Source organism: Lynx canadensis, chromosome F2 (assembly GCF_007474595.2).
Source record: "Lynx canadensis isolate LIC74 chromosome F2, mLynCan4.pri.v2, whole genome shotgun sequence".
Taxonomy (NCBI): domain Eukaryota; kingdom Metazoa; phylum Chordata; class Mammalia; order Carnivora; family Felidae; genus Lynx; species Lynx canadensis.
In genome coordinates this window covers 25,585,633-25,602,235 of record NC_044320.2, presented here as the reverse complement: position 1 = coordinate 25,602,235, position 16,603 = coordinate 25,585,633, and the positions used below count along the sequence as shown (strand labels likewise).

General features: G+C 33.1%; 1 protein-coding gene across 1 annotated transcript in view; it reads right to left on the bottom strand.

Annotated features, from left to right (window-relative positions):
• CSMD3 (CUB and Sushi multiple domains 3) overlaps positions 1–16,603 on the bottom strand; it is a 1,276,067-nt gene that overhangs the window by 741,307 nt on the left and 518,157 nt on the right. Inside the window, 2 exon segments of the mRNA XM_030304305.1 lie at positions 2,242–2,249; positions 15,403–15,714. Coding sequence (XP_030160165.1) covers positions 2,242–2,249; positions 15,403–15,714 — 320 coding nt within the window.

Genomic DNA, 16,603 nt, shown 5'->3' with positions numbered 1-16,603 from the left:
ATGGTTCAGACACTCCAATTTTCTAAATCCCTAAACTTTGATTTTTGCTACTCCGCTAACTTATGGCTAGCACTTTATCCTGCATATAAAGTGTATAAATAAAATTTATGTGTTGCCCAATTTTTAGTTGAAAGAAAATTTACAATTTATATTGTACCACTATGCTTAAATTCTACAACAAATTTCAAGTATTGGAACATAGCAAGAGTTTAACAAATGTTAGTTATTTTTATTATTGTTATTGCCAGTTATAATGCTAAGAACTAATCAGTTTCAGAGGCTAATACAATTGGGGCTGCAATATTCTAAAAAAATAAATAAATAACTATTCTGTGTTATGTCTTTTTCACTGTATGGACATGGTAGGTACATATGTTTATGTTAAATCATCTACTTTCCCTGGATTTCTAACTTAAATTGTTAGTTGTGTATCTCCCTACATCCTTTAACCAAAAGAGTAAATTTAATAAAAAATATATAGACACATCCCTAGATATATGATCATACTCGTTTTTATAAGCACAGGTATACTGATTCAGCATATTTAAGGCATCCTTGTGACAGGCCCATTTCATTTTCACTTTTACAAAAAAAAAAAAAAAAAGATTCTTAAGCTATAAGTCTACAAGTTTTAATGAGATCAACCTAGACCTTAGATATTTGAAATCTTATTTTTCAATCATTTCAGATTGAGAAAAAAAGTGTAATTTTTTTTTAAGTTGGAAAATTAAACAGAGTGACCAGAGTGGAAAAGACACATCGTACTTTATAAAAGCAATTTGCTAATTTTCACAGGTCTTCTGACTTAAATTAGTTTTGTTGCTTTTTACTTGATACACCTGATGGACTAAATAATTGGTTGAAGAAAATCACACAACTAATTACTGGATAAGGACTCTGAAATTTGATATGGGCTTTCTTCTCTCCCAGAAATGGAACAAATTCAGGAATCCAAAACACTGGTATAGATACCAGCAGACGCATCCGTATTGCCTGGCGTAACAGGTCTTACAGTTATGGTATGCTGTAAAATGTCAGCATTATAGAAGAAATGTGGAATTTTTTATATTCTCTTTAGGGATTCTTATAACTGGCATAATAAAAGTCACCATATGAGAAGACTCACCAATGGTGAGTTCACAGACATTTTTAACACTTTTAAAACTGTCTCAACCTTGGTTTTCATCTTTTTTTGATAGTTTCAAATGAAATTTTTATTATCTTTAGTCCTACAATTAAATATTAAGATCCACTCCATTCATTTAACTAGCCCGCCCCCTTTTTTTGGATATATTCTTTGAATAGAAATGATTTTCTAGTTGCTTTGTTTGTAATTTCTGTTCTCTTTTCATAAATTCATTTTATTAAGGATAATATAACTAAAAGTATTAACATGAAAAAATAAGTTTTTTTTTTTTTTTTTTTTTTTTAGTGGGACGGTTAGGATAGCCCTGGTTTGCGAAGGGATGCCTTAGGAAATACAAAGATTAGGCAAAACTTCTCAAATAATATCAACAAAAACATATATATATATATATATCTGCAGGTTTATAAAAAAACACTTTTTCTTATGCAAAATAAAGTAATTTTGTGTCCCATATTTGTTTTACACTTAACAGCACAAATCACTTATGTATACTACAATGCCTTCCAATAAGAAACTAATTGGGAAAAAGCAACTGTTTGAATAATAATGACCACAGTTAATGAATATCTTCAGACTGAAGCAGTGGTATATATTCTTCCACTACAAATCACTAGTGCAGTGAATAATTTCAAGTAAAAAATCCAGTATTTGAAACCGGTAACAATATTACTTTAATCGGTAACAATATTTCCTCATCTCTCTGATTTCAGATTATTATATTTTATCTAACTTCTTTACTGGAAGCCTTGGTATCGCTACCTGGAATCTGCCTAAAACAAGCAAAGATGGGCTGGAGGAGTTGTATTTGATGCAGAGTTATTCTGCTAAAGAAATGATGTTAAGGAAGCAAACAACTGGTCATCACCCATCTATGTTGTATATTATCTACATGCCTTTCCAGCTCTATCCTCTTCCTTGTTTTTTGTGCCAAAGATCGATCTGAATAGGCTACATCCTGCCACACAAATTGGGGCATCGTCTAGCAGTGCTGGCATTAACTAGAGCCTTATTACAAAAGCAAATTACCCAGCCTTACCCTTGACCTACTGAGCTAGAATTTATGGTTTAATAAGATTCCCCGATGACTCTTACACGCGTTTAACTTTGTGACGCATTGGATTGCATCAACAGACGCTCTTATCTTCTGGAGTATTCCAGCAGGATGGAGGGACGGAGGAAAGTTAGATCAGGTTTATTCTGCAGGGTTCTTACCATTAATTTGACTGGAGTTGACTAGGATCCTTAACTGAAGGTCACTAGTTTTTTAATACTAGTCTGATATATGTATCTCTGTCCAACATCTCCCTCCAGTCATCCCAGTGGGTCAGCAATGGTGAAGCCTAACCATGGCTATTCTGTATTAAAGCATTATCCCTTGTGGTTTCTTCACATCTACTCATTTAGAAATAATCCTTTTGTAAATAAACCTTCCTTGAATTATCCCACGTTCCACTGTTTCTCAATGGACTCCGATGGATACACCACTGGTACACGGAAATCATGAGAGATTTCTCTCAACCATCGCGTACCATGTTTATAACCACTCTTACACTTCAAAAGGTAACATTTGAGTAAAAATATGAGTGGCTGTTGCTCATAACTCTACCATTAGTTGCTTACTTAATTTCTAGGGAATTTTTTAAAGATCTAGATCACACATCTACTCTCTTCTAGCAATTATCTGCTCAAGAAGCACAGAGAATTCACAAGGATAAGGTAGATAAAAAGATAAGTGTGTTGGCTGTACTGAAGTCAGAGAGTAACTGAATTAAGGGTAAACTGGCAAACAAAAATATATGAGGTAAATAGAAACACAAGATGAACTGAATGCCACACATTGCTTTGGCACAATTTATATATGAGATCAGTATGAATAGTGTTAAATAGAGCTGTATATATTAGCTGTTTCCATAATTCTCTATCAATATTCCATTGAACCATATATATTTATTTCTAAGGAAATAACCTAAGAAATTTAAAACTCAGTGCTAATTATTTGCTTAATTTGTTCACCTATTTTTACCTTATAAATTTTTTATCGTATTAGGGCATATTTTCTTCCTATACAGGCTCCAGAAGTGGGCAGTGTCATTTATTGCTTGTATATCTAAAGCACAGACACTCTATGCCTACTGTTTTTTAAACCCCAAAATATCCACTCAAAATGGGATTCTTTTCCTCCTTCCACAGGTGTTAAAAATGGAGAAGCACTAAGCAGATTACCCAAGGTCATACATATGTTAGTTCAAAACGTTCATTCATTTGACTCTGATACATTAGTCCTAGCATCTATACCACCACTCACTATGAATAACACCATTCCATATATTAAATCAGAACTCTCAAGTGTATATCCCAGAAAACCACAATAGATGGGGAGAGTGCATCCTATCCTCATTTATTTTTTAATGCAAAGCATATAATAAAATACTTAAGTGGTCAAGAATATCTTACTTTAAGTATGTTTTACTTTACTATAAAGTAGAACTGGATTCATTAACTTAAAATTGAATAAGATATTGATTATTTACTGAGAGTGCCACGTTTTATTCTATGGCTTGAAGGCTCTTAATACTTTATTTTAAGATGTGAAAAGATGAATAAAAAAGGTGTAGCACAAGCCAACTGCTATATGAGATTCAAATCATCATGTCATCTTTTTAGTAAAAACCATCTTTGGCTGAATTCCTTTCTAAATGGAAAGTTCAGGAGAGTGATAAACTTTTTTTTCTTATGCATGCCTTATAAATGAAGAATTTCTAACCTCTCTGAGATCTAGATAAAAATCAATCTAGAATTTGTCACTTTAATACCATTTGGATTGAAAAAGAACTGCCATCTGAGAAATATTTTAAACAAAGAAAAATCAAGCATCAACACTGAAAAGCAATAGTCCATGATTAGAATACAAATGATGTAATTGTGAAGAGAAAAATATTCTATGCAAGGCACCCCAAACCTAATACCATGCTGTTCTGCCATATATGAAGGTTCTGCTCTTCCTAAAATTGTAAAACTTAATTGTGTGATTTCACTCTGTGCACAGCAGGGCCGCCATATGCTCTAGAAAAACTACATGCAAGGGAAGCAGCTTGTTGCAAAAGTGGGTGAAAATGCCCTGGAAATAATCTGAACAGATAAAAATGTCTCTAACATAGGACCATTTCTTCATACTCCAAAAGACAGAGGAGTTCCACTTGGCACCAACTTGAGCACAAATAGAAAGTCTAGCCCCTTCAAAATATTGTAATGAGGGAGAAGATTTAAAAGTCACAAACATCTTGGGGTGCCTGGGTGGCTCAGTTGGTTGAGTGTCTGACTTTGGCTCAGGTCATGATCTCCCAGTTTGTGGGTTCAAGTCCCAAGTCAGGCTCTGGCTGACAGCTCAGAGCCCGGAGCCTGCTTAGGATTCTGTGTCTCCCTCTCTCTCTGCCCCTCCCCCCACTCACCCCACTCACGCTCTCTCTCTCTCTCTTCCTCAAGAATAAACATACTTTTTTTTTTTTTTTTTAAGTCCACAACGTCAAATTTACTGTGACCATCATTCACAGGTAAAATAATGAACTCTGGTAACCATTTGGGGAAATCAGTTACACACAAACCATTTTCATCTTCAGTCTTTTAAAGTTAAGCTGCAAAGGAATCTCTGCAAAGGAATAACTCAAAATCATGGCTTGAGGAGTAGCATTGGATAAAATGTTAAATGGTTACTTTGCAAATTTGTCATTTGTGGGAAAACAAAAATTTTCATTGTTTCATATTGTCATAAAGTTCCTCAGGCATTCAGGTATTTTTATCTACACCTTTTTAAAATACATAAACCTGTTATCAAGTAAATTCTACATTTGTTTTTCTCTCTTCTTTCTAAGAGCAACTTAAATATAAATAATTAGAAATATAAAAATATATTTACTGGTATGAATGACATAGTTTTGACACTTTTACAAATGTAATGAAATGTGGTGATAGAATAGAAAATGAGGATGATATTCAATAAATAATTATGTATTTAAATAATAGATTGGTACATTTCTAGACATGGATTTTTAAATTGCTACCAACATCAATACTGAAAAAAACTTTCCACAAAATAATATAATTAGGAAAAATTCAAGAGAACAATGAAAAAAATGACAAGATATTGATAATGCATGCAATAGTCAATATTTATATGTAGTACACTAACCTAAATGTTAGTAATTCCCTATATGTTAAACATGTACACCTACTTGACCAATATCAAAGTACTTCCATAAAAAAAAAACAGTAATGAATATAATACATGAAAGTGTCTTACAAGGATCATATGTAACCAGATAATTTTTTAAAAAGTTATAAACTCTCTATTCTGTTATTATTTACGTTAAACATTCATGGAAATCAATACATCACTTAGTTTCATGAAGGACCTGGGAATTCAAGCGGAGAAATGCAATTTTGCCATTTATTAAATAGAAGAATGCTAATTATTCAGTATTCACTCATGAAAATTTTTGATTTGGTAATCAAATTTTATACCTTCTTTTCACTGTTTGGCTTCCATCTATCAGTTAGTCTTTCAGAGATGAAAAATGGTAAGTAAAGGGAAACTAAACTTTATGGTTTTTCTGTTATTAATAACACATTTTAAAATATCTTGTCAAGGTATAAAATTAGGACAAAAATTAAAAGTAATAATGAGTTAAACTTTGACATGGAAATGCTTTCATCATTTATCCATACGTTTATTGATCTTTCCAGTGAAATCATAAACTAATATGATCGGCTCAGTCATTGTAAGAATTGACAGAGTTAATGATTGTCATCAAGTTGATCCAGAAAACCCATCTGCCCTAAAATATTCTCTCCACTCATGAATTTCCCCCCCATTAAAGGCATTCTTACAGCATTAAAATTGGGCTTTTCCTATATCATCTGAGATAGCTTATCAATGTTGGAAACATGTCAAGTGGAGAAGATATCTTGAAGAGTGGACAGAGAGCAGGTACTGATTGGTATGTGTTGCTCTCTCCATCTTAATCATCCTCATGTAAATCCTTGCTATTCAGCGCATCAACATAACCTGTAGTCCCGTTAGAAGTGCAGAATCTCAGATCCCACCCAATCCCACCAAATCACAATCTGCACTTGAACAAGACTGCCAGGTGATTTGTATTCACAGGGAAGTTTGAGAACCATAGTCTACAACTTAGCCTCCCAGTCTCTATCAACTGTTATTTGCAACTTTGCATATATTACTAATCTATCTGCCTGCTCCTGTTTAATTTTTTTAAATTTCTTATTGAAATAACATCTGAAAGAAACATACATTAGATAATATCACTGCTAAAGACCCTGCTAAAGACCACCAATGGCTCCTGTCTCATTTCTATTAATATAAAATTCTCTATCTGGGCCCCAAGCCTACATGATCTGTGGTTTTCCACCAATTTCCCACCCTCATTTCCATCCCTCTCCTCCTGTCCACTGAACAGCAGCACACTGGGCTTTCCTTTTCTCAAGTAAAAATCAAACTCCTTCTGGCTATTTTCTTTATCTGATATGCTCTCTACTCCATCTTAGCATAGCTGCCTTCTTCCATGTTTTAGGTCTCAGTTTAAATTTTACCTCCTCAAAGAGGCCTTCCTGTCCTTCCAAACAAAGGTAGTCACCCATATATCACACAGTCTCTTTAATATTCAGCACAGTCCTTGCTACATCAGGTTTTGTTTATTTGCTTGTTCTCTTTTTCTTCTCACTTGAATATAAACTCAGTGAAGCATGGTCTACTCAGTTTTGTTCAATGTTGTTTACTCAAGAACTGGAAGAAAGTCTGATGTGTAAGTAACCTAGTTAACATTTGTTGAAGAAAGAAACACATAAGGAAGGGAAGGGCAGGGAAGGGAAGGGAAGGGAAGGGAAGGGAAGGGAAGGGAAGGGAAGGGAAGGGAAGGGAAGGGAAGGGAAGGAGGAAGATTGGCAGGGGAGGGGAGGGAGGAAGGTTGGTTGGTTTGTTGTTAAGAAACCAGTGAGAAAAGAAATAGATTGGAAGAAAGAAAGGAAAGGAAAAATAAAGACAGAAAGAAATACAAAGAGGAAGGAAGGAGAGAGAGAGGGAGAGGAGAGAAAAAGGAAACAAAAAGAAAAAAGAAAATGAGATACTGAAGAAAGTAACCCTGTCATCTTAAACACAGACGAAAAAGCTAGAATTAGATCCTCAAGTGGAGAGGTTTTAGAATTCAAGGCATATAGGTAGGCATTGAGCTCTGGGAGAAATGTACATGTGGCCAATCCCTTATCTATTGAAATAAGGGGAGAGCCAATCTCCAAATTCCTTGGTATGAGTGCTTGCTTATTTTAACATTGGCTATACAGTCAGATAACGAGAAGGATAAGTCCATTTCAACTCAAACATCAAGAGGAAATAGAAGATGATGATAAATACATTTAAATAATATATATCTGGATAGTTATAGACAGGATTAGAAGGGACAGTAAGAATCATATTATCAATATACTCTTTGATGCTTAAATGTTTACTAAGTACCTAATTTGTCCATCAAGTATTCTTGAATATAGGGGCGCCTGGGTGGCTCAGTTGGTTGTGCGACCGACTTCACCTCAGGTCATGATCTCACAGTTCGTGAGTTCGAGCTCCGCGTCGGTCTCTGTCCTGACAGCTCAGAGCCTGGAGCCTACTTCAGATTCTGTGTCTCCCCTCTCTCTACCCCTCCCCTGCTCATGCTCTGTGTCTGTCTGTCTCTAAATAATAAATAAATATTTAAAAAATTTAAAAAGTATTCCTGAATATTTTATTAGTGACTTGGTAATTTACTGCTTCCTGAAGCACACAATCTATATTTGAACAAAACTCGATGTTGGAAGTCTTCTTTATAATAAACTATTGTGGATCTCCCTACGGTTCCATACACCAAGTTCTACAATCTATGAACAAATTTGATCTCTCTTACATATAACAACACATCACACTTTGGAAGACAGCTATAACTCAAACACACTCACCTATCATCCTCATCCTGTAGCAATTCTCTGAGACAGGACAGAGAATTTTTCTCTGCAGTTTTATCCCTACAACTTTTCCTTTAAAATAAACATCATGTTATACTTCTTTTGAATTTATCACATGCTTAACAAAGAGATAATATGTCAATAAAACCCTATTATTTGACGGACATGTATCAGTATCCATAAAGATCTAAGAACCCATCTATAAATTAATGTCTTCAATGGCTATTGTTTATGAAGATTACAAAATTGTTTTATATTTGCAAATCTATACTAAGACTATTAATAGAAAATCTGAAAACAGTATTAGTTGCTTGCAAGCTGTTGAAAATACTCAAAATTCTATGTGTGGCCAAATACCTATTAATGGAAGGCACATAGTAGGCACTCAAGAACTACTACTTTAATACAATAAAGTTTTTGTCATAGTACAGTTTGGGGTTTTTTTTTGAACAATGTTGTTACATATCACAAAATTTGATATCTGAAATAAACTAGAAATTTCAGTTTTTCTTATAGTCTGTTTTCCCTTTTTTGTTAAGCAATGTAAATCTGAGATAAGCTACCTTGAAAAAAGTAATAATGCTTTTGTTTAGGTTAAAACTGCTGACCTAAAATTAAGTTTTATGCTGAATTAATCATTCTTACCTTAAAGGTGAAAATAATTTAAAAAAAAAAGTTTTCAGGTCAAAAACTTATGATTAAAACAGGCTTTCTTTTAAGCGGCTGTTATGAAGGGGGGGAGTCTACATCATATTCAATTTTAGTTAAACATAATTTCATATTACTTTATAAACCAAACTAGAGCTCTGTTTGATCCTATTGACATGATTAAACATACGATCAAACATACTTTGGAAGAACTGGCTACACTATGTCAACATAAACAGCAGCAATGGCTATAAAATGCTCATAACACATTTGACTCAACAACATGTTATAATCATCTAAGTTAATATTCCACTAGGAAGAACAATAAAAGAGAGCCTATAATTATATACAGATATATGGTAACTCTTCCAGAAGAAAATAACTACATTTTATACTTGAAAACAACAACTACCAAGGCTGATCATTAACAGCTGGCAAAACTTGCCTATGCATTTTAAAAAACAAAGAAATACTCTCCAATATCAATATAAAAGAAAAAATATTAAATTAAATCATGTGAAACAAAATACATTTTAATGATTATTTTTAAATGGTGTGACTATAAACTTCTTGAGGAAGAAAAACCAATTGTGCTTATCATCTATATTACTTTAACCTTAATATCATCTAATACAAAGCTGTGCATACATTAGGCCCCTATAAATATTAAATAAATGAAAGAATGAATGAATACTACTCTAGCAACATGAACTAGCTTTTCATACATCCTCTTGCAGACCACAATTTTCTCTACAAAATATTGATGTTGTATTATATGAATCCGAAATATCCCAGATAATTCTAGAATATATAATTCTAGAAGTACAAGATACTCTCCTTGCTACTGTTTTAATTATATTATCACATAGGTCCTGCTACTTTAAGTCAATTTTGAGTTGAAATCTCCTAGGGCTATATAACTTAACTATAGGGTTTAAGGATTATTGTAAAAGGTGCTTTAAGTAAATATTAATAAATAATTTCAAAAGAGCTTATACTTAAGGCAAAAAATATTCTGGTGAAATTTAAAATATCACTAGATATTATTAGATTATCGACTTTTAAACATCTAGACATTTTTAAACTAAAATTATCAATTGTTTTTAGATTATTCCTATGAATGTAAACCCCGTCAAGTATAGTTGAATACTTCCTTTATTTTGGTATAGATTCATGATATTTCTACTTAGCACAAGTATCTATGAAAAGCATTTTCAATGCATCTTTGTGATATAAACACAATTGATTAGTTTGAAACTTTTATTCCTATTTCAAGAACTAGTTCAAATACCCCTGTGCAGGTTTCCTTGACTTTCTACATTCAGAGGTAGTTATTTTCACTCCTTCATAGAATATCAAAAATATTGTTCTGATAGTGTTTCTCACCAAATTTGTACAAATTACAAACCCGTAATTATTATTTTTTTAAGTTATATAGACTACCTGATGGTATAGTCTGCATCCTTCATTGTTATACCCTTACTATCCAGTCCAATGACATGCACATAAGCAAGAGTTAAAACATAGTTGGTGAATAATAATAAAAATATCAGCAATTTGTATGTGTTGAACATACCTCAGCAACTGTGCTAAATTTTTTCACAAAGCTACCTATGATGCAGGTATTCTCCATTACTAAGAAGTTGAGCTTGGAGAGTTGAGGTTATTACTCAAGGCAAGATACGATAGCTAACAAGGGGCAAGTGTCCACTCATTCTCATTGTCTGACCTCAGAACTAACTAGCGATGGTGGGCAGTTTGGCTTTACCTCTTCACTGGGAGAAAATACCTTAGTTTATTTAGGCATTTCCATCCAATACCATGTTTAATCTTCACAAAAACCCTAATGTAATACTATCATACTCTTTTACAAATATATGGAAATTGAGCTCAGATAGTTCATGTGACCTGCACAGGGTCTCACACATAGTAGGTGGCAAAAGTGGACTAAAATCCAGTCAGTTAAAACCCAATTCTCCTTCTCAGAACTATTGGATGCTAATACTACAGGAAACTGTAGTATTCATAACAGTTTCAAGATGATCTAAACCAACATTGTTTATTAGTATTCTGTTTTTTACTTTTTATTTCAGTGTCAAGAGACTCTTTTTAAACAGAGAAAATTGGAAAGTATTTTCTTTAACTGAGAACAAGTAGAAAGTTAAAAAAAATTAAGAACATAATTGAAATTAAATTACTGATATTTTAACTATAGTGTAATAGGAAAACTAATTGGAATAGTACTGTATCGAGAATTGAAAATATCTTTGATAAACATTCTAAGTTTGTTTCTAATTATTCATTAATTGTTCATGTTACTTACAATAAAGTAACTAGCTATGCTGATTTATCATAAGTTAATACATAGATTTTGAGGCCACACACAAATGTACTAAATACCAAATACTATGTGCAATTTCAATGTCCATGCCTTCTTTGCATTTATAGTGATATTGATGCAAACTGTACACATTTTAATTGCCTCAGATTATTGAAAATAGATAACTTAGGAGCTACTAATCATCAAAAGATATCATAAAGGGGTGCATGGGTTGCTCAGTTGACTAAGCATCTGGCTCTTGATTTCAGGTCAGGTCATGATCTCACGGTTAGTGGGATTGAGCGCTGCACTGAGCTCTGCACTGACAGTGCTTAGCCGGCTTGGGATTCATCTTCTCTCTTTCTCTCTCTCTCTCTCTCTCTCTTTCTCTACCCTCACCTCCTCCAGTGCTCTCTCTCTCTCTCTCAAAATAAGTACATAAACATTCTTAAGAAGACATAAAATGAAAATGTAATTGTGAATAAAGAAAAATTATGAAAAATATTAAATTATCATACAGCATAAACTAGTATGGACTGTGTACCTCAAAGGAACCTATGCTATCACAAGCTATCATATATAGGATTTAAATGGTAATAACTTTCAGCAAAATAATATCCATGGTATAACATTAACATTTATTCATGTGATATTTGTTGACTTTATAGCTTTCTTGTATTTAACTGTAAAATACCTTTGTTTTTATAATTGGATAAGGTCTATAAACAAGGCATTTATATCTAGTTTCATGTTGTGAAATTTGAAGTGGTATAAAAGCAATTTATTGTTTGAATTCATGAGAATATCATTGCCTTTTAGGAATTAAAAACACTCATATTTTTAGAACTATGATAAAATGAAGTAGTTATCTTTATTTTAATACTAAAATGTATAGATATATGAATATACTGTAAAACATAGTTTTAAGTTTTCTAAAAAATTTAGGCAAATGCTTTAGCTGGTCAGATTTTAAATAGTCATTAATTTAGCAAATAGTATTTAAATTCATCTATGGTTCAGAAGCTGCTCTAGGCACTGGGAATTTAGCATGAACCAGACCCACTCCTTACTTCACAGAGGGAAATTTTACAGGACAAGTCATAGGGCTGGTGATTACAAATACAAGTACAGAGTACAATGATGAGTTATAACAGAAAAAAAAACCTAACTTTCCTGGAGGTGACAATTTAAGTTAAAATTTCTAAAGGGAATTAGAATGATCTGGTTGCAAGAATGAAAGGAATGGTTCGTCAAAGTGGCTTCAAGTAGAAAAGAACATGGTGTGTTTGACACTAACAGAATTTCTGTTTGGCTAAAAAAAAAAAAAAAAAATAGAGTAACTGTGAGAGTCACACAGGGTGGATATGGAGATAGAGACAAAAGCCAGACCATGAAATTTTCTATAGGACACCACCAAAACTTGGTTTTATTACTAAGGTTGTTGAGGAGCTTTTAAAAGGTAATTCTGACTACACTGCAGAGAATGGAATAGAAGAATGAAACCTAACTTGTTTTCTCTAACATATCTAGGAAAATTAAGGATTTAGTTTGCATTGTGTTTACAGACTCATTTAAAATGTCAACGAAATGACTCACTGTCTGCATAAACCCCATAACTACTCGAGTACTTGAATCGCTATGAGCTTTACAAAACTTTCCTTCTACTACCTCATGGGTTTCTCTGTATCTTCCACTCTATGCCAGTCTCTTGAAGGAAAGGGTCATAGCTTATTTATCTTTCCTTCCTAGAACAGAGCATGGTACTCAGTAGGCGTTCCAGGCATGTCTGGTGAGGCAGAATTATTTTTAATGAAAGAATAATGCTCTGGGGCACCTGGGAGGCACAGTTGGTTGAACGTCTGACTCTTGATTTCAGCTCAGGTCATTATCTCACGGTTATGAGACTGAGCCCTGTGGGCTCTGTGCTGAGGGTGGAGCCTGCTTAAGATTCTCTCTCTCTTCCTCTGCCCCTCTCCTCCTTGTTATCTATCTATCTATCTATCTATCTATCTATCTATATATCTATCTATCTATCTATCTATTTAAAAAGAATACTGCTTTGATGTTAGCCAATTCCAATCTCGAAATTTGGCCCTGCTAAGAGTTAGGTTTTTGAAGTCTATTTTACGTCTGTAAAGTAGCTAAATAGTGAGGGTTTTCAAAAATATCGATAGGCATAGGGTGATAGTTCTCTTTTATTTCTAACATTTACATTTTTTAACCCAAAATGTTAAAAAGCTTGAGTCTCAAATATAACTAGCTATCTGAAATCGCTAAAACACTAGATTATTGAGGAAGAGTCAGAAGGACTAATTCTAATGAAAATAGAGATTTGATAAACATATAATAATTTAAGTGACTGAAATAAATGATAAGTGTAACACTCAGAATGTTTTCCATACACATGATTTAAACAAAAATAACTGACGAATATTTAATTCCAAAGTAGATGGCACTACTCAATGGCTACTACCTACAGAAACACTATTTCAGAAAGAATATGGGGAAGGATGAAACATGTATTAGCTCTAAAATAATTATTGTCTAAAAGAGAATTTGAGCACTGATTTGGAATTTACCAAGGAAGTAATATGCTTAATTAAAATGTACTTGAATGTAGCTCAGAAGTTTAGATTGAGCAATTCTCAAATCACTTTATTGAATTTAATAACTGTCTACTCTTTATTCTCATTTCAATCTGAATTATTTTTCCTAGTTCTCTAAAATACTAATTTGTAACCTGAGCTTCTCGCATCACTTGATGGCAACTTTGGCTAAAGTAGTATTTGTTTATTAGTTGATTTATATAACAAACTTATGCTTGAGAATTACCCATCTTTCATTCAATAGGTGGTAAAATGATCAGAGTAGTTTGTCAATTCTAGCTCGTGAAATTTTCCACAGAGAGTGAAAAAACTAAATGGAAGGGTTTTTACCTTAATATTTTAATAATATTTACACTTTTTTTATTTCCTGCTACTAAGAAAAAGTATCTATTTGGTAAAACAAATTATCAATTTTATCATGACTCTTACATTCTTCACTGGGGAAATATTCATGGTAAGGAAGTGAATCGAGAAGCAAGGTGATACTGATTTAATACTTTACAGGAGACTACTACATGTTAAGAATTCAGTTTATGATGCTTATTAAGGAGAATAAAAGTACATTCAGTATGAATTTTGATGGGAATGAGCTTTTGAAATATTTCTATATGATTTTCAATCAGCTATATAAGATGTCTTGATTTTTGTTCTTAGTGTATATTAAGCAGAGAATGCTTTCCATTACTTATATCATGTTCTGTATAAACCATGCCTACCCACACTACATCAACCATAACCAGTTTGGAGAATATATGATGATGAGTTGGAAATAGAGTTGGAGTAGGTATTTTGTACTTGAAACATGTTCAATTAATTAATATTTCCACTGATGCATATATTGATATAAATGAAATCCCTTTACTTTTTGACACTACATTGATTTTTTTTCCACAAACTGCTCGGTGAAACTTGCTACCAAGAAACAAAAAATATGCTTGCTATGCTTCATAGTTTTGTAAAAGGTAGGCTTATATTAATCAACTAGAAAATTACCAATATATGATTTGGCTTTGTGGCAATTTTTTTCTACAAAAGATTAGAAAGCAAAAGGATATTTAAATATAGAGCCATAATCTCAATGAATAGCTGTTACCTTTTCAAAATGAGAAATCTCAATACAATCATTATAGATCAGGCTATAGTTACTTTAGAAATAAAAGAGCCAGCTATAAAAAATAATCACAAGACAGAATGTTTCCATTTTGCCCAAATTATCTACTGTCTTAATTGTTAATTAGCATCTGTGTAACATTAAGATTTCATGCAAATGCTGAAAATTACGACATAGGACAAATCATCAATGTGTAAATATGTACACTTATTGATAGAAACTGGCTACTTTATTTTCAAGTAATCTCAAAATCATACCTGGCACATAATATGCAATAGATATTTAGTACTTGTTTTTATTATCCTTTTTATGCATTCTTTCCTTTCTACATTTACCCCCACCCCCGCCCAGTATTTGCATTTCCCTCTGATTTGTATTTTTTAATTTCTGTGTTTTCAAATTATTCAGGGTTTGGCTATAACAATCTATATTTTGCAGCTAAGCTTTTTCCTTTGGCTTCCTACATCTTGGCTCTCTTTCAGCTCATTCTCCAATTCGAATCGTTACCAAAATATAGCTTTGGCTGTAACTAAACGGGCACAAGTAAAATAACATCCAATACCTCTATGAGTAACAACTGCAAGCTCTTTAGTTCTTTCTATCTGTTCAGCATTTCGTGGTCTTCTCCTTGTACTTTGTGTATCTGCTTGATGAGGAGAGAGCCCGTCCTTGGATGTGTTGGGGTCCAGACCTGAATTTCTGAGACTCGAAACTTGCACTCGCTGTTCCTCAGAAAGTCTATGGATGGTGACAGCTGTAACACTGGATACAGTAACATCTGCAGGTGTGCTAGCAACAGCAATAGCACCAGTGGTAGTCCTGTTATGCTCCTCTAACTCACCAGTGGAGGTAGTGTGGGTCAATGTAGAAGAACCTGTGGGACACAGTAGCACTAGATGCTAACTTTTTCTTTTAAATTGTGTTTATTTTTTTCTGATAAGTTTAATAAATTATATTCCCTTCTATTACCTTAAGGATAACAAACACGAAGAGGCAAAACACAAACACGCCCCTAAAATGTGAAGTAACCAGATCCAATGATTGCTTCGTATCAATCAACCTCTGAATAGGTATCACACACAAATATACCACATTTTCACTGTGACACATTAGGGGAGAAAAGATGAAATAGTAAACCCTTCATGGAGTCCTGAACCAATCTTTGTTCTTTATCTACAGATGAATATTAGCAACAAATTCCTGGCAAGTGACAAATTTTGACAGAATGGGTAACCGTGTAACCACACTTTTCTCAAAAGTATGCTTTGAAGAGTCTGTGCCATATCTGTTCATAATTTCTGGGAAAAACATCAAAAATTTCTATTTTAAGATAAGCAAGTGAAGGAGAATTTAAAATCAAAGCCAAAATTAAAACAAAATGATTAAAAAAATAAAACCCTGAATAACTATTCTATGCAGATGTCTATCTTAACCTCACTTGCCAGAAAGCAGCCAACATGATAAAATATTCTACGCCGTGAGCTATATATGCATTAGGCTCCGGTGGGTTGTTTTTGGAAGTTGGGTAATATACTTCACTATTTTAAAGTAAAATTTGAGATTAACCAATTCTCAGTTAATTAAAATTAATCACTATATTTAGAAATGATTGAGAATTAACTAATAGCATGGAACTTTTACGCATACGAAAGTAGCTTTAATAAATGGTTAAGAATTCCCAAATGTCTCATAAGTGTTTCACAGTATATATTTCTCTACATTCTTAAATTTATTAAGGTTTCACTGTAATTTAAAAATAGATT